General features: G+C 44.5%; 1 protein-coding gene across 1 annotated transcript; it reads left to right on the forward strand.

The window, feature by feature from the left end:
- Positions 1 to 284: 284 nt before the first annotated feature.
- LOC139301686 (pre-B-cell leukemia transcription factor 3-like) lies at positions 285 to 17,994 on the forward strand. The gene is made up of 8 exons (XM_070925130.1): positions 285 to 421; positions 2,215 to 2,288; positions 8,803 to 9,017; positions 11,001 to 11,191; positions 11,742 to 11,877; positions 15,942 to 16,098; positions 17,652 to 17,764; positions 17,959 to 17,994. Exons 1-8 carry the CDS (start codon positions 285 to 287, stop codon positions 17,992 to 17,994), a joined length of 1,059 nt encoding a protein of 352 aa, XP_070781231.1.
- The last annotated feature ends 6,515 nt before the right edge of the window (positions 17,995 to 24,509 follow it).

The following is a 24,509-nucleotide window of genomic DNA, read 5'->3' on the forward strand; positions in this document are numbered from 1 at the left end:
AGGGAGGGGGGGGGGGTGGGAGTTTCCCTCCTCCGTCCACACCGCGCAGCCCCGCCGGTGCGGTGAGGGGCTCGCTCACACTCGCTGCGTTCTCGTCAACGGAGCGCGGTGCGTGAGGCGCATCTCCGGTCCCACCTGGCCCCCCCCCCTCTCTGATGGATGTACGCACCTTTTAAAAATTGATTTCTTTATTGATTGATTTTTTTTTTTTTTTTGTCTTTCGCATCGATTGCGCACAACAGCGGGGCAGACAGTGGAGGATCAGGGATCAGGGCCGGGTGGCGATGCAGGCTCCGAGCGGCACGACTCCGACTCCGGCCGGACACTCGGCGCCGGGAGCCGGAAGGAAGCGGGGCATCGGGAGTATCCTACACGAGATCATGGCCGTCACCGACCAGAGTCTGGATGAGGCGCAGGCAAAGTTCGTCCTGCTTTTCCTAAGTTTATGAGTGTGAATGGACGCAAGGGGGGGGGGCGTTTAACATAGTGCTGTATTATGATGCATTCATTAGAAATATTAATTTTACAGGTCTCAAAGACTAGACAGATATCCAAATGTGGGGGCAGGGTGCTAAATACACCTTCAAATGAAGTTATTAAAGCTGCAGGAGGCAATATTATTGAATTACAATTTTGGTTGAAATAACTCATTTTGAACACTGCACGTCACTAACAATATCTAACTGAAGGGCTCCTTTAAAAAAAAAAGGTGTGTCTGTGAGCACCGCCCCCCCCCCCTTTGTATTTAGCCTTTTAAAAACAAAAACTTGGACCAGGTCTGAATCAAACAACCAATCAGGGTTAGCTTGCACGTTAACTGGCCAATCATGTGCAAAACAAGGGGCTTCCACAGAAGGAATCAAAACACAGAACCCCCTGATTGGTTGTTTGATTCAGACCTGGTCCAGTTTTTTTTTTTAAAAGACTAAATACAAAGAGGGGGGGGGGGGGGGGGTGCTCACAGACACACATTTTTTTTAAAGGAGCCCTTCAGTTAGATATTGTTAGTGACGTGCAGTGTTCAAAATGTGTTGTTTCAGCCAAAATTGTAATTAAATAATATTGTTGCCTACTGCAGCTTTAATAACCGTAAAAAACGAGGATGAATCACTTTAACTTATTCTTACCCATTTATGTCTCAACCATAAACATTAGCAGACCTGTTATTATGAAATAGCAAAACAACGAGAGGAGCCATGGCACACACCACTCGTACACACCACTTTCACATGAAGGCATCTCTGTGCATTGTGTATTTCCCGCCTTCTGTTCCTCTGTTCCTGACTTTTGCAGAGCGTTCTTTCCCACATTTACAAAATGAACGCAATCCTGACGGTATCCGGTAAGTACTCACTATACAAGAAGGTCCTCTGTAGCTGTGAAATATAGCGGCATTCACTTTTTAATCCTTTAAAATGACAACAGTAACACTTTAGGTTCCATTATTCATTATCATCATTACTCCGGAGTCACGGCGTAATGTTTTGAACTTAACGGTGTACCAGCAGGCCACTGCTATATATCTAGGTGCTGGGGAACGAGAAGTTATGGAATGAGGGGGTAACAACTCGGGATCTTACCAAGAATTGATGTGATTTTTAACTGCTGGGTACCTATTCTGTTATTACAGCGTGATCGCTTAATAAAGCTGATTTGATTTGATTGCTACATTGTTCCCCAGCACCTACATGTACGTATGAGTTTGTATGCCTCCAGAGTAATTGCGCTGCACGGAAATCCTGATCGAAGTCATCACTGTGCTGACTTCATAAACAGCCAGATAAACCCCCCCCACCCACACACACACACACACACACAGTGAAAAAAAATCTTGAAAAAAAAAGAGCTTTTAATATGATGAATTACATATGTTAATATCACACCTAGCTTAAGAAAAAGCCTCCCGCTCTTCTTCTGTGGCCCGTCTGCCATGCTCGTCTCCCTCTGTTACCTCTGTTGTAACGGTTCACCAGGGTGAAGTCAAATAAAAAAAAAAAAAAAAAAAGATTTTCATTGGTTGAGATATAATATAAATGTAATAAATATGTGATGTCCGAAGGTGAGAGATAAATCGCATTTCGGCTTTACTGGGCAGCTGTTTGCACCCTTTAAACTGATTTACTGCGTGTGCACTCTGCAGTCGTCCCCGGGCTCGTGGGCGCTGAGTGGTGCATCATGTCTGAGGCTTGTGTCCTCTGGTGTGTTTTGGTGCAGGAAACACGGGCTGAACTGTCACAGGGCGAAGCCTGCGCTCTTCAGCGTCCTCTGTGGAATCAAGGAGAAAACAGGTGAGTGATCGCCAAAGGGGGGGGGGTGAGGGGGGTTAAAAGGGTCACCGAGGACAATCAGTTGTGTGTCTATTTACTGAAAGTCCCACATGTGTGTGTGTGTGTGTGTGTGTGTGTGATTGGTAGAACTAGAAGAAAGAGAGCACCTGCTGCTAATCAGCCTGACCCAGGGCTTCATGTGTGCCGGATCCTGCCAGAAACAGGATTCAGGGACCTCCCCGAATTGGGGCCGACACCTATGTGACCGTCCAAATCTGTGAATGCATTTAGTGTAATGTTTAATGTCTAAATTAGGGGGGGGGGGGCAGCGCTGTCCATGTCCAGTGACCGGACCAGCACCCTCTCTGTGATCCTGGACCTCTTGATTTACACATTAAGCAACTGGCCCCCCGATGCTGGTCTCAATCTGGGGAGGTCCCGGCTCTTGCCCATATATAATAAATAGAATATTGATTTCAGAAAGAAACTACACTCCAAAAGGAAACGGCTCCACATCATTTCACTTCAGAGTCCTGCAGGTGAAAGCAGTGGAAGTTCTACTGGATAAAAGACTTTCACCGCTGGGGGGGGGGGGGACTGCACCATAGACTGCATATAAAGATGGACGATGCGTCTCCACTTTAGTTACATCACAAATGTAACTAAAGGCTTACCAGAGTCTTCCTGTGGGGAACATGAATAGCCACACCACGCGTCACGGTAGTCATGTCAGTAATACTGCTGATAACGCTCTTGGAGGGCGGACGGATCGACTGACCTGTGAACAGGCAATCTTTAAACCCGCGGCATTTGCATTTAGTCAGCCACACATAGAGTCATAACTGCACTTCATCCGTGTTTAAATCAATTCTGAGCCCAGGCTGTAAGAAAGGGAAGTGAGGGCAATTGAAATCATTAAGTTGATTTACCAGCTGACTCGGGACCAAGAGCTAATGAGAGACAAATAAATCTGTCTCCGTGTTCATTATTTAAAGTGTGTGTTAAAGAACAGATGGGACGCTGTTTTCGCCATGTTGCCACCGGCTGCGTCCTCGACAGCCGGAAAACAACGAACATTGTGACTCGTGGTTTGGAGTGTTTGGAGTGCTCAAAATCCCCGATGTGGTTTTTGTTGCTCCTCAAAGCTTTGGATGAATTGCGTCCACTTGTTGCACGAGTATGTCCTGCTACCTCCTCATTTCTCCATTCACAAGCATTATGTATGGAATCACTCCCAAACTGGCCAAAAAAACCTATTAGGAGCTGCAGGAGATGGCATTTAGGCAGAGATGTTCTGCCTTGGGATCGCTTGATGACATTAAGCCCATAGAAAGATAATTTTGAGAAGGTGCAAAAGTAAAACTGTCCTTGTTTAGACAACTTTCTGTTGGACAAATCAAAGTAGGGAAACAGCTGCATCAATACCCCGCAGCTACACGAACATTGCAGGAAGAGTTGTCATTTTACAAAGACAAGCAATTCTCATCACACGCTCTTATATAATGAATTCATGACGGCAGCCAGCCTCTTGAAACGGAGGGCTCGGTTGACTTGTCACTGCCATCTGCCAAAAGGCAAACGCATAAACTTAAAAGGACCATGTAGAATCTGTCCACAGAAGATTTAAGGGCCTCAAGCTGCTGTGGGTTAGGGCTAGAGATATTTATAGGCAGCAATTTATGCATCAGCCCAGAGCTAAAATCCCTGATCCAATTCAAATGCCTGTCAGAGAAACATCCAGTTCTAGAGCTGATGTAAACATGGATACTCATGGATAGCACTCCCACGTCTCGAATGGCTCGTTTTTTGTTTTTTGCATGTGTCTGCTGCCCCCCCCCCTGACCTCACAGTCCTCGGGCCAACATTTCCCCAAGATGTCTCAAACTTTGCATGTGCCCTGAAGTATACATTTAACATTCATGCCATCCCAGAAGGCGGCCCCTTTCCACTTTCGTTCCTCTGCAAGCTTTCCTTGAGCACCACCCTCAAGACAGAAAAGTCAACTTTGCACATGTAAACACGGGACAAGCATCATGTCATGACGCTAGGCTTGATTATTTAATTTTTTTGTCCAGGTTTTTGGACTTTTGCTGAGACACAAATACAATGGAAGTAGAATAGAATAGTTCTACTCATAGTCTTTTGAGTCTCAAGTCTTTTGAGACACATATGCCCCCGTTACTCTGTATAATCCAATGACTTATAATATACTTTCTAATATATACATATTCTCTATTTATACGGTGTGATGAAGGTGACTGATGTTGGATAGGGGGAGCTGGTTGAGAAATATTTAGGATAGGACTCGCCCTGGGGTGCTGTTAATACAGCACAGCAAGTACAGTAGACCCACTTATGGCACGTATCAAAGGAAGGTGGTCTGAAACGCATCGGAAGTAAAACTATACATACATCAGGTCAGAAGTGACGCCCAACAATTTAACGAGGCTTTGAGGATAATGTATACAGGGCTTGACAGTAATAATAATCAAACTAATAGTCCTATTAATACAAGTCCGACATCCAAAACCCGCCAACCCTATGGCTGGGTCAACGTTTCAATAGGGCAGTAACGCATGAGTTTCATATGCTACTGAGAACAACTGCACACTATGATATCCACGCATGGAAATCACAGAATGTACATGTCATCAGGTGTCTTGACATGGCTTATCAATTCCTATGCAGCACTAACAGCAGGCTAATCGAACAGAGGTACGGTTAGCAGGGGCGACTAGGCTCGCTCCCGTCAGATGCTTTCTCTGCAATGGCTCACCAACGGAGGCCTAACCGATCTTGGACTTTATCACAACCCCGACAGTCCCACAGAGCTCCCTTCCACTTTGCTTTGTAGGTTTTTGTCTAGTATCAGGAAATATGTGAACGCACAGCTATGAAGTCAATTGCGACACTCTTTACAGCAACCCTCGCAGGAAATATGCTTCACAAGAAAAGCCACCCGTTTTGGCATTTTCCATTAACATTAGCATGAGTTCATTTTGTTGATTAACGTATCTGCCGAGTCTCAAAACTGTTGCGAATCAGTATCACTTGGTTTACAAGAACCCAAGGACGAACAAAAATCCGCTTCGACCTATAACCAGCGAGTCACGCCGCATTGCTCAGTGTGTCATGTAGAACCGTTAACATGACTAATTTTCTCACACCAAAGCTGGACGTCAGCAGGCATGGAAAACAAAAGGCTCGCAGCACGGCGAGGGGAGCTTTGGAGAAATCAATCGCGTCCGCGGCAGTATTGGCATGAAACTCCTGAAATATGCATTCAGGAGATTTGTCGCTGCTTCAATCGGCTCGGCGTACGAACCCTCCTTTCATTCACTCTACGATTCCCCACTTCTCCCTCTCGTCTTCCCTCGACGTCATCACACGGGGGCAAAGTCAGCATCAAGTGGCGCGGTGAAAGATTAAATTATACTTGGAAATGGGTGCTCCGGTGATTTAGAGGGCGGACGGCTGTGTATTTCTTTTGCCAATAAAAGGCTCTCGTGCAACCCTAACATACTCCTCCAGCTTCTTTCCCCTCCCAGCCCTCTTTTTTTCCTCACCAGCAACAGGATACACCTGCCGTCCTGCGGCAATCTTATGTGCGTATCTGGGACTCTTTACGCTCATGCGTTGACAGGGCCGGCAGTGAATGAATACTAGATTTGTATTACTGGCACCTTCGCTCTGGTGATGAAAATGTATGCATCACGGCAGCAGGTCAGGAGAAATAATGACTCTCCGGTAATGCAGCTGGTTTAACATACCGAGTTCCACAGGATTTCATGTTCTACCAGTCAACAGCACAAAGACCAGAAGAAATAGTAGGGTTGGAGGAAACCCCCCCCCCCCCCCCCCCCCCCCCCCGCCGCCAATAGCTCCCTGAGCATGCTTGGACAGTCATTGTATAGACTTTAAAGAGGTTGTCCCACAAGGTCATTTTCACAAATATGAGTCCAAAGGCATGCACCGGTGACGTTAGCTTAGCCACATTCTCCGGCAGATAGCACAGATATGCAGTTGGGGTTTGCTTAGCAACGTTGGTCAATAAACCAGTGGTCCTCAAATCTAGGGACCTTGTTTATACCGTACCCTTTCTGGTGTAATGTAATGAGCAGAAGCAGCATTGCACGCCGTGTGTCCAGAGACGGTTTAGAGAGGAGACGGCTCAACTCCGAGTCATTTCCTGTGTCGCCCCCCCTTTAGGAGACCGGCTGCAGGTCCTGAGTCTGTTCACTCCTAATGGGAGCCAAGTGAAAGTGAGCACAGATTATGACCCGTTCCTTTCGGCCCGTAGTCACCCAAGTAAATATTGGAGCCCGTTTTCACAAGCCACACATCTTCTGAACATTCACAATCAGGAGAATAATGAACTTTGTTTAGAAACCTGTCTCCGTCTCTGCAACATGAGATCTGGCAACGCAGATATCACCTCTCGCTGCTGGTGCTGAACCGGCCGTGAACTGAAAGTTAAAACTGAAATGAAACGTGTGTTTCTTTGCTTAATAACACTATTATCGTTATTATTTAACTGTTTTTTTTTGGGGGGGGGGGGTATTATTAGACGGATAAAATAAGCAGCAAAATAAGGCAGCAGGGAGACAGGAAGTGTACGCCATTTCATACCATTGGCGCAGCTTGTAATGCTTCTGTTATGTCCGAGTATCTTTGGCATGTCCATGCAAAAAAAAAAGGGGAACCCGCCCACCCCCTCAGCCTCTCTACATCCACACACAGGCAAGCAGAAAGGGTTGGGGGGTGGTCGGGAATTAAATTATTTACATTCCGTAGTGAATATCGATTTTTTTTTTTCCCTCTGTCAGGAAGATTCAGATTGGTCTGCGGTGATAAATAAAACTCCCTCAGTCTTTTTTTTTGTTTTGTTTCCTTTCTAAGTATCTGTAGCTGCTCTGTAAATGTTCAACATGCGGGTGAAGAGTGAAAGTGTTTCGCACTACACACCTCGGCATTCTGCTCATTTACTGCCGCCATTGTGTGGAATGATCCGGCCCATTTCAATGAGGCAGCGAGGACACAGGGACAAACGGCTGCCCTTTCTGCACGCAGGCCGCAATTTATCAAAGAAGACATAGACCACCTGCCACACCATCTACGCATCTGTGTGTGTGTGTGTGTGTGTGTGTGTGTGCATTCAACATCTGCAGAATAAATGCATGTCTTGGCATTGGTAGTTAGAAGGACCAGCGTATATATTTCGATATACTATTGTCCTCATGAGCTGTCTGTTGTCATATTTAATAAGTGTGGTGCTCACATGATAATCCTGTTTTGCCCCCCCCTGTGATGTAAATGATAGCTGATGAATGGCACCTGTGAGCTAAATCTGGCAACAAGTTGTGACGCTGAGAATAGGATGCAGGATGTTATTGACTGTCTCTGAAGATTTAGGTTACTGAAAAAAAATGTAAACTGAGAATTTCAAGACTTGTATTTGTCTGGCGTTAGCGGGTGTGTCTCAAGACACAACAACGGAGCTCTATGGCAATGGGGAATAAGATACGTCAGGCTTTGGATACACGCATGATACTTGTTTTTAGGATGCATTCGTTGTTGGTTTGAGATGGCAATGAGAAAAAATATGGAAGATCGTCAGCAAAAAAACCAAACATTTTTATTGTGAGAATCGGCGTAATTTTTCAGGCTTTTATGAACAATCTGAGGCGTGTAGACAATGCAAAAGAAAGAAAAGGGAAAATGCATCATGGATAACAGAGTGTCTCCTTCAGGTGACGAGTGGTAGAATTCTCTGTGGGGTGAAGTGGGCCAGTATGAGCATTTCATCTGAGAGATTCAAGTCAGCACAACCCTCCATTTTCAGTAGAGTTCGATCAAAGGGTGTGCATTATCAAACATGGCAGCCTACAGGACCACCCACTTTCCTAACGTGTGTGCAGGGACACAATGAAAATATTGCCCCCTCCCACTGTGGAAGGGGAGGTGACTGGCTGATCCCGGCTGGATGCACTGCAGCAGTGCGGGGAGTGCAGGAGGTAGGAGAGTAGTTAGGTTGGTGCTGTCAGCTACATAATAATTGCCCCTCATCATGCCCCTGTGTGTGTGTGTGTGTGTGTGTGTGTGTGTTTGCGTTATATTGTTGTGTTTATGTGTGCGGTTTTGTGTATAATGTGTGTGTGTGTATATGAGCAAGAAATAGAAAGAACAAATAATAATAATAATAATAATTGTGATTATTATCATCATTTCGGTGTTGAATTTGTAACTTGTTGCAAATATTTGAACATGAACATTGGGTGCATTTGTGTAACAGGGCTGTAGTGCTGGAGTCTGACCTTTCAAGAAGTTTTGTCTTTTATTTTTCTTAGGTGACAGTATTGACAACGTGTAATAATAATACTCTCCCAAAAGGATGCAAAATCAAACGTTCCAATCCTTGCGTTAAAAACACTTTTCTTTCCCTCCGCTCTTGTGGTGTCTGTCGGAATTCGTGCATCGCTCCGGTTGCACGCGTGACCGCCGTGGTGTAAGCAGTGTTTTTGTCTTTGTTTGTCAGTTCTGAGTATCTATGGTGCACAGGAAGAAGAGCCTCCGGACGCCCAGCTGATGAAACTGGACAACATGCTACTGGCGGAGGGGGTGGCTGGACCAGAGAAGGGGGGCGGAGCAGCAGGCGCCGTGTCTGACAACTCCATCGAACGCTCCGACTACAGGGCCAAGCTGACACAGATCAGACAGATATACCACACAGAGCTCGAGAAATATGAACAGGCGAGTCACTGCTTCTGTAGCTGTTGCTGACACTTCAAAACACTTTCTGTTTTCTGCTACTGTGAATATGTTATTCTGATGATGGAAGGCAGGTGAGTAGGTGGGTGGGGAAGTTATCGCGAGGCAAGAGCGAGTGGCTAATTACTGATTGCTAAGATTTGGATGAAGTTGTGACAGGTCTGAAAGGTAGCTGTAAAAATCCAAGTAGCTTTGAAGCAGGATTGTTTCCCCCCTGGGTTCTTTGGTTGAACTATCACAACCTTAAAAGACTACCCACCATTTTTATTTTTTTATTTTTCTGTTCACTCTTATTACGAATCTAATCCCTGGATTTCAATTACATTTCCTAATCTGTGGTCAAATTGTTCTTGGTGTGGCATACTTAAGAGTTTGATCCGCAAACTATAAGCAATTATAGACCAATTTCCAATCTCACCTTCGTGTTTGGAAAAGGAAGATTCTGACTTTGTGGACCATGACACCCTTTTAGAGTATCATGAGAATCTTATTGATCTCAATGGCCTGGTTCCGCTCATGTCTGAGTGACAGAACACATTCATTGGGCCGTCGGTTGTTTTTTTGTGTCTTTCAACAGTCAAACAGCCTCGCCCAGGCCGGAAGAGACTCTCAGACTAAAGCTGTCGTAGTGGTCAAGAATGAGGTCCCTGAACTTAACTGGAACTGATGCCGGTTTAATGCCACCTCCACCAGCTTGTGGGGTATGGAACCATAGGCGTTAGTGAGGTGGGTGTGGTCGCCCAGCTGATCAGGGAAGCCCGTGTGCTCCAGACACCCTGGTACCTTCAGAATCCCTCCTTTCTGGGCCCAGGTGTCAATGTGCGAATCTTTCCTTCAGCACAGAGCAGCGAGATCATTCTGAACTGGTTGATGTTCTTTGACTCTTCCTCCTTCGGTAATCCACAGAAGGGGTTCTGCACACCTCCATTGATGAGCAACTTTGCCCCCCCCCCCCCCCCCCCCCCCAGATGACTTTTATGATCCTCCAGGGCCTGTGGAGTAGCCTCGGGCAGTTCTTATATACCTTGTAAGGTACACCACTTGGTCCTGGTGCCGAGCTTGATCTTGCCTCCCTGACCACCTTCTGGATCTCCTTCAAGCAAGGCTCCTTCTTGCCAAAGGCCGGAGTTGGTGCTGATGGATTGATCAAGGCCTTACAGTGGCCCAGATCTTGTTCCCTGGATGCGTCTCTGAGAAAATGGTTGATCCCAGCTTTAGAGCAGTTAGGCTGGCCACTGTGCTTCTGGCCTAGCAGCTGTTTCGTTGTTCATTTGACCCAAATGAGTTGGCTGAAACGGCCGCCCGCTTCCTTGCCCTCTTCTTCCTCCCCCTCCAATACATCTTGGCCTGAGAGAGCCCCTCTCTCCTCCTCGCTCGCCACCTTGAAATGCCGCCTCAGGCTCTTCAGCTCCTGCCTGAGCTGGTGGATCTTGTTCTCTCTCTGTTGTTCTTGGTGTAGGTTTTTTTTTCTGATTTCTTCTCTAGCCTGAATCTCTCAGCTATGGTGGTCATCTTCTTGACACGTCTATCAGCATCACCCTTGGCTTGCTTCCAAGATGGACTCGACGTCTTCATCCAACTGGAGCCACTCCTCCTCCAAGTGTTCCGAGTTCCACAGGGATCAGTACTTTGTTCTGTGTACATTTTGCCACTAGATCAAATCTTTAAAAAAAATACAACAGAAAATGTCAAGTATTCACTGATGTTTCCATTTATTTTGATGGCTACAACATTTCTCAGACCAACACAGTCAAAACTTTGGGAATATTTTTTGAAAATGATAAGGTTCAGAAGCTTAAAACTTAGGTTCTATTATCAAGTGTCATTAGGCTTTGCGTAGTGAAATACTGTACCTGATGTGGACAACAGCCCAGTTTTTTTTTATTTCAGAACAGTCTTCTAGTCAATTAAAAGTCCATCCAAGGTTCAAATTTGTTGTTTAGCTAATGACTAATATTTTATTAGGCCTGCAATGAATTCACCACCCATGTCATGAACCTGCTGAGGGAGCAGTCCCGGACGCGGCCCATCTCACCAAAGGAGATTGAACGTATGGTAAACATTATTCACCGCAAGTTCAGCTCCATCCAAGTGCAGCTAAAGCAGAGCACCTGTGAGGCTGTCATGACCCTGCGCTCCAGGTTCCTGGATGCTAGGTGAGTGTGGAGCACAAAAACGTACATGTGGAGCTTTAAAGTTAGATGGTGATCTATCCAACACTTTGCTCCAGAGCAAGATGTATCCATATCTCAACAACTGCTGGGCCAGATTGTCACTGTTGAAGAAATCTTCAGTCAAATATATTCTCCAATGCAGCCTCTTGGGTATAATGAGTTAACCTCAATATAGAGTTTATTCTATTTGAAGATGAAGATGAGTACTTATAAAGGTCTTGTCTAAACAAATATTTCGTAGGCAGCTCCGGATTGCTCTGGAAGTTGGTTAGGTATACCAGTTTAATAAGCCTAGTTCAAAAGCAGCTTCTTTAAATCCATATTGTCGTTAAATTGGAAAAACTTAATAACATCCAGTTTACACAAACATGTATAGATGCAGATTAAATATGTCAAAAACATGTATTTTCTGTTCTAGAAAAAAACTACAGGATTGTGCTGCCGTAACCCTCGCTTTTTTTTTTTCTTTTTTTTTTGTGCTTTTTGTTTATTTTGTTTACTTTTGTTTTCTCATCTCTTGTTCTTCTCTTAGACGCAAAAGGCGGAACTTTAGCAAACAGGCCACGGAAATCCTGAATGAATACTTTTACTCACACCTGAGCAACCCGTACCCCAGTGAAGAGGCCAAGGAGGAGCTCGCTAAAAAGTGCAGGATCACTGTGTCCCAGGTGAGTAAAAAAACACCTGCTTGGTCGCTGAAAAAAAGATAGCCAACAATATAATGGAAGTCATGAGTTTTAAGGCTCATTATCTCAAGATTAGCATTTAAGAATCAAAATGTATGGGGGTGGGGGGGTGGGGGGGGGGCGATTGTCTTTCAGTATCCTTTTGGCTCTGCACAGACACCTCCCCGCTCCAACATCACTGATGCTCAGGAGATGGATACCAATGACGTTCCATATCGGGTTCACTTCCCCAAAATAGGAATCCCACTGCTCTCTGAATGATCACAATGAACCTTGAATCATTAAAATAGCATTACAAACAGCCATTTTCACACCGGTTTTTCCACACTTGGTGAAACTGCCAAACCAGGTTCAGTTTAATTCATTTCAGATCTTTATTGTCCCACAAGAGGGAATTAGTTTTGCGGCAAGGCAGCATAAAAACATAAAACAAATACAATGAAAACTCAATAAGACAATATAAATAATATGATAAACAACAGTGTCAGAGAAAAACATTCAAACAGTTCAGTAGACGCAGTTGTGGATGTCTACCAAAGACCCTCCAACAGCCACTTAGCCTTAACATACATTTGTTGCATCTAGAATCGCATTGTGGTCTGTTGGATTTGGGCTCATAGGATATAATCACGAGCCCCCAGCACTCCCTAAGCACCAGTAGCCCAAAGACCTTTCCTGTCCAACTACAGCACAGCCAGCAGTTGCCATCTGGACTGTGTGCCAAGCTCAACAAAGATATAACTGCCTTGGATGCCTGTGTGGTGGAGACCAAGCAGCCACGATGGATCAGGCACAGTTTCTTTTGTTTTTGTAATTGTCATGGATGTTGGACAATTCCAATTGGACAACTGATTGGAAGCACCTTTAGCATCTGAGATCTGTCTTGGAATCGGAATAGGAATTTTCTTAGGATAATCCCTCAATGTCACCGTATATTGCCCACAAACATGCTTGCGTGTTTTTAACCAACCCCTCGAAATAGTATGTCACCCCACACACGCGATCCACCGCCTGGAAACATTTGAATAACAATGTACGCCCCAACTCGATTTGTTCAAATGGCTGTCATAGTATGTCTTACAATCACAAGTTTAGCACAGGTTTGTCTGTCCCATAGACTGTATATAAAGATGGACGACACAACAGCTCCCCAAAAGTGAAGCCAAAACGTCTCGATAACCCCCTGGTGGCTGGCTGCAGTATAGGTCATAAGCCCCACCCCCTCCATGTTAGTGCATATACATTTTTCCAGTTTGTTTGTTCCAGTGTTCATTTTTCTGATCCGTTTGGTTTTAATTAGTTATTTGATGCTATAAAAATGGGGTGAAACGTCATGATTGACAGCTGAGATTGACTGTGGTGTGCTCGCGATTGGGTCGGGCATGTGTATGGGCGGGACCTCGTGCCGGGGCTCCACCCCCCCCACTGCGCAGACTCTGGCTCTAAATGAGGTCACCGGCGCAAGATGGCAGCGGCCGTATCCGGGAGAGTTTGGCTTCATTTTTGTACAGCGGGAGGAAGTGGAGACAGTTTATGGTCTGTCCCTGTTCAGTTGTGAACTACAGAAGTTTCAGTGTTTCATGTTCGATCTGTTGTTTTGGGGTTGGCGTGTGAAATGTTAGGTCCAGTACTGTACAAAATGTTGACTGAAAAAATGTATCAGTTAAGGCGGAAATCTCAGGAGCAACATCAATGGCTCAGAGCTGTAATAGTGTTGGTACATGGACAAAACCACATTAAGGAGGAGTGCATGCACCATACAGATGTGGAGCAGGAGCAGACATAGGGTCAGATCCTCTACTTCCTTCAGGTAGGCCTTTTCATTGTCATCTGTGATCAGGCCCACCACAGCGGTGTCGTCTGCAAACTTGATGATAGTGTTTGAGTTGAGAGTGGCTACGCAGTCGTGCGTGTACAGGGAGTACAGAAGACCACCTGGGGTCTGCCCGACACGAAGTCAAGGATCCACATATAGAAGTGAGGCATTTAACACCATAGATCCCTCCAGATTTGTCACAAAGCTCAAGGACCTGGGATTAAACGCTGAATGCTTCTAAGACCTTGCCACATGCTTCTGGGATTGCCCTCCCGGAATTGTAGTTCCACTTTCTCCCTGCTGCTTTATAATTGTCCATGTTGCCAGACAGCAGCCCTGAGTTGTAGGCAGCAGCGCCGTGTTTATGCTTATGGCACCTCGGATGGTTCTGGTAATCCAAGATTTCTGGTTGTGAAATGGTTTAACTGTAGTTTTGGGTACAGTTGCGTCTCTTGTTTTACAAATTAAATCCACTACAGACTCAGTGAATCCATTGATGTCATCGGTGATGTCGACGGTGGGGTCCTGGTACGTGCTCCAGACTGCGTGATGTAGTGCAGACTGCATGGTGGCCTCTGATTAGCCTGACCATTTCCTGACCTTTCGCATCATTGACCAGTGGCAAGCTGCCTTGACAGTGCTGACCTTTAAGTATGCAACCTTTTAACTGTGTCGCAGAATCCACTTTTATTGAACCCCCCCCCCTTTGCCGGAGTATAAACTGCACCACAAAAGAGGCATGGTTTACAGACAGCTATGAGACATGAGTTGATGGTACAAATACGTCTCTTGAATGAACCGTGTGAATGTATACCTCTCTAACTGGTATGTTAACGGTTCTCTCACCAGCTGCAGTAGCTAGCCAGCAAGCCCCACTGCTGTTTGTCACCAAGATTGTAGCACAGGGCTTAATGTATGTTGACCAGACGCCCCAGTTTGTCCGGGATTGTCCCAGTTTGTCCGGGAATGTCCCGGTTGTCCCGGTTTGTCTGGGATTGTCACAGACTCATTATTACCTAACCCAATATAAAAACATAAACAATGCACCATGCGTCAGAATTCAACACTGATTTGTCTGTATGTGTGTCAATCAATCAATGTAGCGTTATCAAGGCTGTTGCTAGGCTATGACGCTTGCGGCTCTTTCTGACAGAACCTCTCAGGATGCTAACTGGTAGAAGTCATGCTGAAGAGGAAGTTGGTCTTTTCTAAAGAGCACCAGGAGGCTTAGCCTACTCCTTCCCAGCAACGAAAATGCTACATTCAAGGCATCCATGGTGCGCTCAGTAGGTGTGCTAAGCGCTGAAATGATTGTCTCCCATTATGATAAAAATGCATATGGTGCACGTTCAAGCACGCACATGTTCGTGTGGTACACTTAAGTGTCCCGGTTTGGGGGTTTGAAAACATGGTCACCCTCGCTTAATGAACAGTTTAAATTTAGTATCATACAGTATTATTCCAACCAAGGAGAAGGAGTGTTTTCAGTTTAGTTTTAAAAGACGACAACGTTGGAGCACACCCAACATGAGTGGGTAGGATGTTCCAGTGGCTTGGAGCATAAAAGTCAAAGGCAGTTTCGCCACTTTTTTGTTTCTTGGACAGCCTGTTCCAGATGAGCTGAGGGGTCCAGCTGGTTCATAGTTCACAAGCATGTCAGAGAGATATTGGGGGGCCCGTGCCCATGTAGGGCCTTAAAAAACGAAGCCGGTGCCAAGCCAAACCCAGTGTAACAACCTCAGCACAGGTGTTACATGGTTGGATTTCCTTTTTTTCTCGTTAAAACTCTTGTAGCTGCATTCTGGCAGTAGTTGCAGTCGATCAAAAAGCCAGCAAGGCGGTGTTATTCTAGGGAGAACTGTTTGGTAAATGTCACTCCATACGCACAAAGGCCACCAGCCCTACACACACGCATAGTGGCCAATGACCTTTGAGCTGTCACATGTCGTTATTGTCTACCCTTGGTTGCTCTTTACAAGCCCCATAGGTATGACCTGGAAGACTCCCACTGTTCAACCCTGCCCCTCCTCCTATAACCACACTGCTCCCTTTCACACACACGACTACAGTCATTGTATAGTTTGGATTTTGAGTTAGAACCATTGAGTACACTGTCAACATGTCCATTTTTGTATGGTTGACAAAGTCAACAATGAGGCAAATTATGTGTGAGAAAACTGCTTTTCTTCTTCTTCTTCTTCTTCTTCTCTTTTTTTTATTCCTAAACCAGATCTGTAACTGGTTTGGGAACAAGAGGATCCGGTATAAGAAGAACATCGGCAAGTTCCAGGAGGAGGCCAACCTTTACGCAGCAAAGACGGCGGTGACGGCGACCCAGGGAGCGACTGCTGCTGCCCACAACAACTCTCCTACCCCACCCAACTCACGTAGGAGTTCAAAAATACTGCTTTTGTCAACTAATACCAAATCTTTTTCTCACGATTTTGCACGTTAGGTATCAATTAAATCGAGCTGGCAGGACATGGTGTTTTGATTGGATGCGAGCACAGTTATTTCACAGCACAATACCTCTATGAAAATGTAGCCTCGTGATTCTCATTGACAGAGTGAATACAGAACTTGTTCAAATAAATAGTGACAGTGGCGTTTGCATACAGACAGGGTAGATTTAAGGGAAAACCGCGGTTAATCACAACATTGGGCATTCGTTTTGTAAGCCTGGACAGCATTTCTATGCTATCATAACATTGCATTCACCACAGTTATTACTGAGATTACTGGGATACACGGTGACGTCACCGGAAATAGGTCAGGGCATTATCAGACAGTTTGGGAAACGAGATTATCTGAACCACTTTGTTTCAATCAGGAGAGACTTTATTTTGAAAAATGATGAAATTGAGTGACATAGGTAGGAGATTAGACGCCATCGTGCGTCATATTTTGAGGGGGTAGTGATAGCTGGCACAGCTGGCAAGATGATTGGCTCACAAGAGGTCCTGGCAAAATCTGATTGATCCTTGTCCCCTGGTCCCATGGTGATTCCAAGATCCAAAACAATAGACGCATGTGCTTTTGTACATTCCCGTTTTAAATGAGATCATACAGTTTTAGCGCCGTCTGAACAGTGGTGGAAGAAATATGTAGATCCTTTGCTAAAATGACAGGTCTGGTGACCTTCTATATTTTTCTTCTCGTCAACAAATCTCATCTGCAGACCTAAACCAACAATGAATATATCCTACTAACAAGTTATTGAGTGCATCCAAAGCCTGATATATACCTTCTTCCTCTGTGCCGTAGAACTCCGCTGTTTCCATCCAGTTTCACCAAAATCAGTGAATCAAGTTCTAAAGTTGTGTGTTTGTACAGTAATCAGCGAGGCACGGCCTTGTGAGGTGTTTTCAAAGAATTACGAATTCAGTAGGAACCAAATGGGCATGAAGCTGACAGAGACGGGGTAGGGAAGTCAGAAAGGACAAGGCCTGGACACGCCAAGATTTAAAACTAGGAGGTTTGGGGATGATTGGAATTGCCGCAATCAGGGGATCCACTCGAGAAGGCGAAATCCAAATCCAAATGCTCCCCCACGGAGCTCAACTTTGGTGAACTTTGACATGCAAATGTTGACCAATGGCGACATACAGCCACGGTCACTGGCCTTCCTGTGTGCTTGATTAGTCCACAGGAACCACTACAGTGTCGGAGAGCAATGGCAGCTCCTGCATGGACCAGAGTGCAGCTGGCACGAGTATTGTACACAGTAATTGTTGCGGACAGTGTGCACACACCGCATGGACCATGCCGGGATCTTAACTCATTGTTGCTTTTAGGGTTATATTGTCTTTTTGTTTTCTAATTTCTACATCAGGGCTGTATGAAATCGCTGCTTCAGTTTTACACGCCTGTGTTTTGTGTGTGGTTGTTCTTCTCAGCACGGCCCTTCCGCTAAACTGCTTCCGTCTCTCTCCCTCTCCAGGTTCCCCTGGTTCTTTTAACCTCCCAAACTCGGGGGGCATATTCATGAGCATGCAGAGTGTTAATGGGGCCTCTCACCAGGGGGCTCCAGTTGGAGCCAAAGGGCAGTCCCAGGTAGGAGCTCTGCACAGTCTGAGTCAGGGGAACATGTTGAAATGCCAACTGTTTTTTTGCTGTCATATCTGTAAGCTCAACACAAGCAAATAGACAAAACACAAGCAACTGTCCACCAACCGCCCAGGTGCTCTAGGTCCACCTAGATCTAGATTAACTGTATCCGCCCCCCCCCACCCCTGTCCTTTCTGTAGGTGGATGCCATACATCATGCTATCAGTCAGACATGATGCGGCGATGGCCTCCCGACATCCCCTGTACAGCTCAACATGGCCTCGACGTAAGTACAAGTAGCCATAACTGCAAAGATGACGAAGTGCGATCATGGCAGGCGTGATGATGATGATGATGATGATGATAATGGGAGACACATACAAACTCAAAAAAGAGTCTCAAATAAAGGCCCTCATAGCAGTAAAGGATTATACAGTAAAATGATGGCAGTGTATTACTGCCGCAAATACTACAAAAGTTAAATAAATAAATCAACAAGCCACCCTGCCCTCCGCTCTTCAGCCTAGTTAGTTATCATCCAATAACTAAGCAGACGGCCTAATGCAGCATTAAGAGAAGAGTCATATGATTGGATGCACACGGACAGCATGGTGTCATTTCGGTTCTACTGAGCGCCCCGTCTCGCCCCGGGCAGCAGAGACTGCCGCGTTGCATTCTTGCAAATTCTTATTTAGGCCGTGGCTTAGACAAAAGCAAGAACGATGACGGATGTCCGAGGAGAACAAACAAACACAGCCTACACACTCTGACTCGTACAGCTACAGCAGGGGAGGGACGGAGAGAAGATCAGGAACACATTACACGGATACAAAGGCAGAGGCAAAGTTAGATATCCATCCTCAGGAGGGGAAGCCAAAGTAGAGTCTTGTGATTCTTTGTGGTCATAAGCATGGTGACATGTATGGAAGACAAAAAACGTGCAGACTTTTATTTGCAGTCTCCCAAAACATGAAACAAAGAAAACAAAACATGAAGGGAAAACTTCGTCACAAAGAAAGAAAAGAAAAATGGATATTCATACTAACTATGTTGCCAAAGTTGCCAAATAATGAGGTACACGTATGTAACAGTAATCCCTGTGAGCCAGAAGCTCAGGCTTCAGACTGCTCTGAACGCTCCGTTTCAGTTTTTATCAACCGCCGGGTCTATCTGATGTCAGAGAGGCACGGATGTCCTTATATGGTATCTCTGCTCCAGGCACAGACCAGATGCGCAAGCTCCGCTCCTGGTTTCCAGCAGCAGCAGGCAGCTGTTTTCAGTGGAAAAAAACTCTTGACTGTACACTATTTACACATCACCAAACAGCCAGAGAACATAGTGCAACCAAAAGAACCAGACATTTTTCTAAGGAGTCGGTGGATACCAAAACAGAGCTAACGCATTCACCATAACAAGTTAATAATGAGATTTATTTCTCTGTCTGCCTCTCTCTGCCAGGTTCATGGGGGTGGGGGGGGGGGGGGGGGGGGGCTGGCATAATGCCCCCAAGACCCTCTTCAGTGACCTCCCCTAATGAGGGGCCAGCCAGTACACATTCTGATACCTCAAAATTGACCTCTCCGAACCTCAGCACACGTCATCAAGAACCACAACCTTCAATTCCTCAAACTTCAACCGACCAACCCTCCAGCTGGACCAGTCGACAGACATTTCACGAACTGGATGTTGTTGAAACTACAAAGACTGCAAAAAAAATATATATATATACACATACGGGATGGGTCCACATGCATTTTGCATGTACTGAGATGGCACAGCAAATCAGGGCGCACAATTCTGCAATAAATGAGCGGTTTGGTGGGAGTTTTTTTTTATCAAACAATCAAAAGTTGTTGCTTTCTTAGTGAAAAAATGGCTTTTTTTTTTTTTTTGATAGCAGGTTCTCCAGATGTACTTATTATTGCACCCTAAAAACCACTAAGGGATGCCTAAAAATGTCTGTCAAAAGAAATGCTACGATGGCTTAAAAGTGAACAAATCACGATTCATTTTCCTGCTTGCAGCATCCCCATTTAATACTTAAGTCTCACTATTGTTCTTTCAACGGCTGGTGATAGTTTTCTTATTGTCAACAAATCCCAAACCAGCAATGAATGGATCCTGCTGACTAACTGTGTGTCCAAAGCCTGATATATCTTATCCCTCTGTGCTAACACTATTACAAACTCTATTAGTAATGGGGGGGGGGGGGGGGGGGTGCTTTGCTCCCTCCAAAACCTGAGGTCTGATCTGACCATGGAATAAGCACTGTAATTTATTTTGAGTCAATCCCTCACACACCGTCCTGCTGCTAGAAATACTTACTAGAATGTGGATTCATCCGCCACTGATAATAGTCCCCAACAAAGCTGACTACTTCCTCCTGTTTTAGTAACGTTTGATTTTGGGAAAAAAAAAAAAAAACAGCATATTTTTGAGGTGTTTTTAAACATTATGTCTTCAATAGGAACCCCGTGGGTTTTGAGGTGAGGGTAGGCTATTCAGAAAGAATTGAGAAGACAGACTTTATGACGCCAGTATCGCATGAAATCCCTACTAGTGACGTTTAACCAATACATGGGCAGGGTAAATTCGGCCACTTGAGCAAACGTAAAGGATAATTCTGGTTTATTACAACTTGAGTCTCATTTTTTAGTTTTGGCTGTGACATTTTGAGTGTGCGTTTTTTTTTACGTATCGGCTGGCGACGGTGCGGGACTAGTTAACAGGGCAAAAATCAACATGGAAGGAAGGTCCCACTTGTCATGGCCTGTTCAAACTTTTAATCATTTAAAAACAGAGCAAGAAGAATAATATGCAGAATTATTACAAAAATATTTTTTGGAAATATCACTAATGAAACCAGAGTTATCCTTTAAGTCAATACCATATATGCCTTCAGATGCAATGCAAAGTGACATTTAACAGCAGCACCAATGCATATTCCAAGGAGTGATTTTGACAGAGCCAAACAAAACGTACACACCTTTCATCTAGGCTGTTATATGGGTTCTACTCATGTTCCGTGTCTGTGTTTTAATTGGATTAGTTGTAAATACAGAGGAACATTTTGAATGTTGAACTCAGCCCCAAGGTTTCAGTGACCACACATGTATGTTGGGACTCTGACAGAGTGAAACCGTGTCTTTTTTTTTTCCTCCTCCGATTCATTGTTTTTAATTTTTTTTTATTGTATCACATTTTAAAGCAAATATTTGTGGCTGTTTTCAAGTAAATATGTTGTCTTCTTTTTTAATCCTATCATATGGAGATGTTTATAACCAAACAGAGTGATCTGTGTTAGTCATTATGTATTTTCAAACATAAAATAAACTTTTGCTTAAACGGTCTGACCACTTTTACCATCTCTCAAAGAAAGTTCACCTTTTTTCTCAGGCTGAAAATGTCTAGGACCCTCCTCGTCTTTGTCCACCAATTATTCCGGTTTGGTCTTTACAGTCAGTCTGCCGTCAGCTTTGCCCTGTGAAATGCTCAGCTATTCATGACCATTTACCACAAAGACTCCACAAAATTACAATTGCAGATCTGCAATTTGTATCTTAGTCCGTTTGGCCGGAGAGCCAAACATTAAGTGCCACTAATCCAAATATAGCTATCAGTGGGACAAGCAATAAGAGCTGTCAAAGAATTGGGGTCATCTGGTGAAACAGAGGTGTGTCATCTGCATATAGTGGTATTTGACGTAATAACGGCTGATAATGTTGCTAAGTCTGACCCTAAATGCTTCATAATCAATATCAAGTGTGTAGCTTGGCTTGCCGTTGTGTAGCACACCAGAGAAACACATACAATTTCTGATCAAAGTCTGTTGATTATGAGAAAAGTGACAATATTTTAGCAGATCTACGTGGGAGTGTTTTAGCGGGAACCTGAGAACTAACTTCACGTGGAATAGACAGACAGCAATCTTTCCTCTTAGGGTGTTTTGAAGGCACTGAACTGAAAGAGTTGTAGGATTTCGACTATCTCAGGGCTTTCTGGGTTACTTTTGCTCCGAGGAAACCCCGACTCACAAACTTAGCCTGGGGCAAAACATGGCTCGAGTCTCAGCAGAAGCATATCACAAACCCCCAGCCTCCTCGGGTCATGTGGATGTGAGAGTGTAGCAGCCCACACGCCATTTTTCAGAGTTGCTAGGGTACTGTGTCCCAGGGGAGGACAGGTGAGACCATGGCCAGTGTGCAGGAGGGTTAGATGCTTGTCAAGATTCAAGATTATATCATATAGTGGTGTGTGAGAGTCACTACTACAATATCTTTGAAATCCATGTATTTGCTTACGATGGTTCATTTCATACACTCTACATATGGATGTGTGATTTTGTGCACATATACATTTTTTCCAAAATTCCCACATAAGGTACAAAATACTGGGTTTGTAAACCCATTTAGTAAATATAAAAATATATCTATTGTGCTTATTATTATTATATATATTATTATTATATTATTATTCCCAACAAAATATCAGACTTTGACGCGGTTAACTTCCCATTTCCAACAGACAGTCAACATTGGTTAAAGAAAGAGAGAGAAGAAAGATTGAAGGATGTGGTCAGGTTGATGCCAGATGAAGCTGTCGAGTCTAAAAAATGACCTCCAGTGGTTCCACATCACTTTGCCTGTGTCCAGTGTCCAGTGAGCCGCGTCTTCCCCCGTCCTAAAGGGCTCCCGTGGTAGGCGGCTGATATGTGGGTTGGTATCTTTAATGAGGCAATTGAGCATTTTAATGTTGTATTGTACCTGGGGCTGAAGACGTTCTGAATAGCTGATGAGGGAACACACGGAAAGGTAAGCTAAGCTAAGCTGTTATCACTTTGATTTAACCATTTCATTTTGCCTTTTTAACACCGGCCTGAGGCAATCAGCTGGCCAGGCCATCGGGAATTCTCCCGGGGCTTCCGATTCGGCCCCACCACTTACAATCAATCTTTATGTGCGCACTACAGATTGTTTGCCCTGCTTACAGTATTTATGCTAAGCTGGGCTAACCAAATCATGACTCTCAGCTTTGTACTGTTGAACTATTTCTTTAAACATTTACCCGCAGCAGAAGGCTCAAAACAAGGACACATGAATCACACAACGGCTGAGTGACTGATATCACTGCAGAAAATGGCAGCGCAATAAATTACCCTTCCATAACACCACAGAATAACAGACTGAGAGGATTAAAATAAATCATTATTGCCGGCAAAGTCTTCTCCGTACATGAGTAATGGGAACCATCAGGGAAGGCCTCAAGCTCATTATCCCGTCACATTCAAAACCTCGTATGAGGGGGAGGAATGTCCCACATGTCTCAAAACTGTCTATATTGGCTACAGCAGATACCACGCAGGGTATGAAGAAATATACGGCTTTTTGTCATTGTAAGAAGAAGAAATGACCGTTTTAAGACATGCCAAGGGTCATCTAAGGTCATCAGGGTGGAAAAACATTTGACCAATAGTCTGAAAGCACAAAATTGTTGTTATAGCAAGGGTGGATGGTTGGAATGGATGGTTCCCAAAGCTCCACAGGGGCGTCATGAAGCCATCTTGATTTTGAGGGTGCAAGAATATATAATAATCTACATGCATTTAATGAATTTCTGTGAAGAAATTTAAGGGCTACATTTAAGGGTTATTTTAGAAGTTTATATCTGTATTATATCATTTATTATAAAGCCATGACTTCCTTTTACTGAACAAATCTGCGCACTCAATGGGGTAAACAGTTTTAGTTCCACTGTTAAGACATTCTCCAACTGTTCCAATGTCTACCCTAAGAACAGCCAAATCATCATCAGTGAGCTCTTTGTTTTTCTTTTATCAAAAACTGTCTGATACGACTTCCTCTGCGCCACAGACCTCATGTTGCCCAAAAACATTTGAATCGAAGGGCATTTGTAAACGACACAACAATGACAGTTACTCAAATTGGGATCAGTGATCGGCGTATTACTTCAAGTCCCTGTTCAAGTTGCTGTTTGAGAAAGCACAAATTCCTACAGGCTCATTTTGTTGACATTTGACGCTTACCTTGTGTGTGGCTTTGCAATTCTGTTGTCGATGCTGCCCTCTTGTGGTCGGAGACAGGAACTGTGGAGTGACGGCACACCAAAAGAGGGACCGGAAACACAGATGAGGGAGAAACATTAGAGGCTTTGTATTCTGTCATCAGATTTCAGCATTCAGTGCAGGTAAACAACACAATTCCAAAACATGCTCACAATTGCAAAGAACTCTACTGATCACATTTGGGTTTTTCATTGAAAAAAAAATATATATTTCATCCTATTTTTTTGGAAGATTGAAGCTCTCTGACAATGTATCCTGTGTAAACACAGGTGTACATCTTTTTTATTGTCAGATTATCTTAATTCAAACATGCAAAAAGAGTGAAATGATATCTTATAATGTCTCATATGGTTCTGGAGGAGCTTTGTCAAGTCTGAGGAAATAACCCTGATGACGCTTGGACTACAGATACAGCTGCGTTGACTGTGGACGAGGGAGTTTGAAAGATGCTGAGCATGACAGATTCACAGATGAATGACCTGACACACAATGCGGGGCTGGTACACCCGACCAACTTCACTTGTGTGTGGCCCCCTTTCTCGTCCTCATCCTCACAAACCAAGCCAACCTGTTACAATACACTGGGCTACTGTCCTGTAGCTGCTGAATTCTTCCAGATGGCTGCTGGTGCGAAAGCATGGTGCAGTTGCTGGGGTCAGGCATGTTTTC

The sequence above is a fragment of the Enoplosus armatus genome, chromosome 18, assembly GCF_043641665.1.
Source record: "Enoplosus armatus isolate fEnoArm2 chromosome 18, fEnoArm2.hap1, whole genome shotgun sequence".
NCBI lineage: Eukaryota > Metazoa > Chordata > Actinopteri > Centrarchiformes > Enoplosidae > Enoplosus > Enoplosus armatus.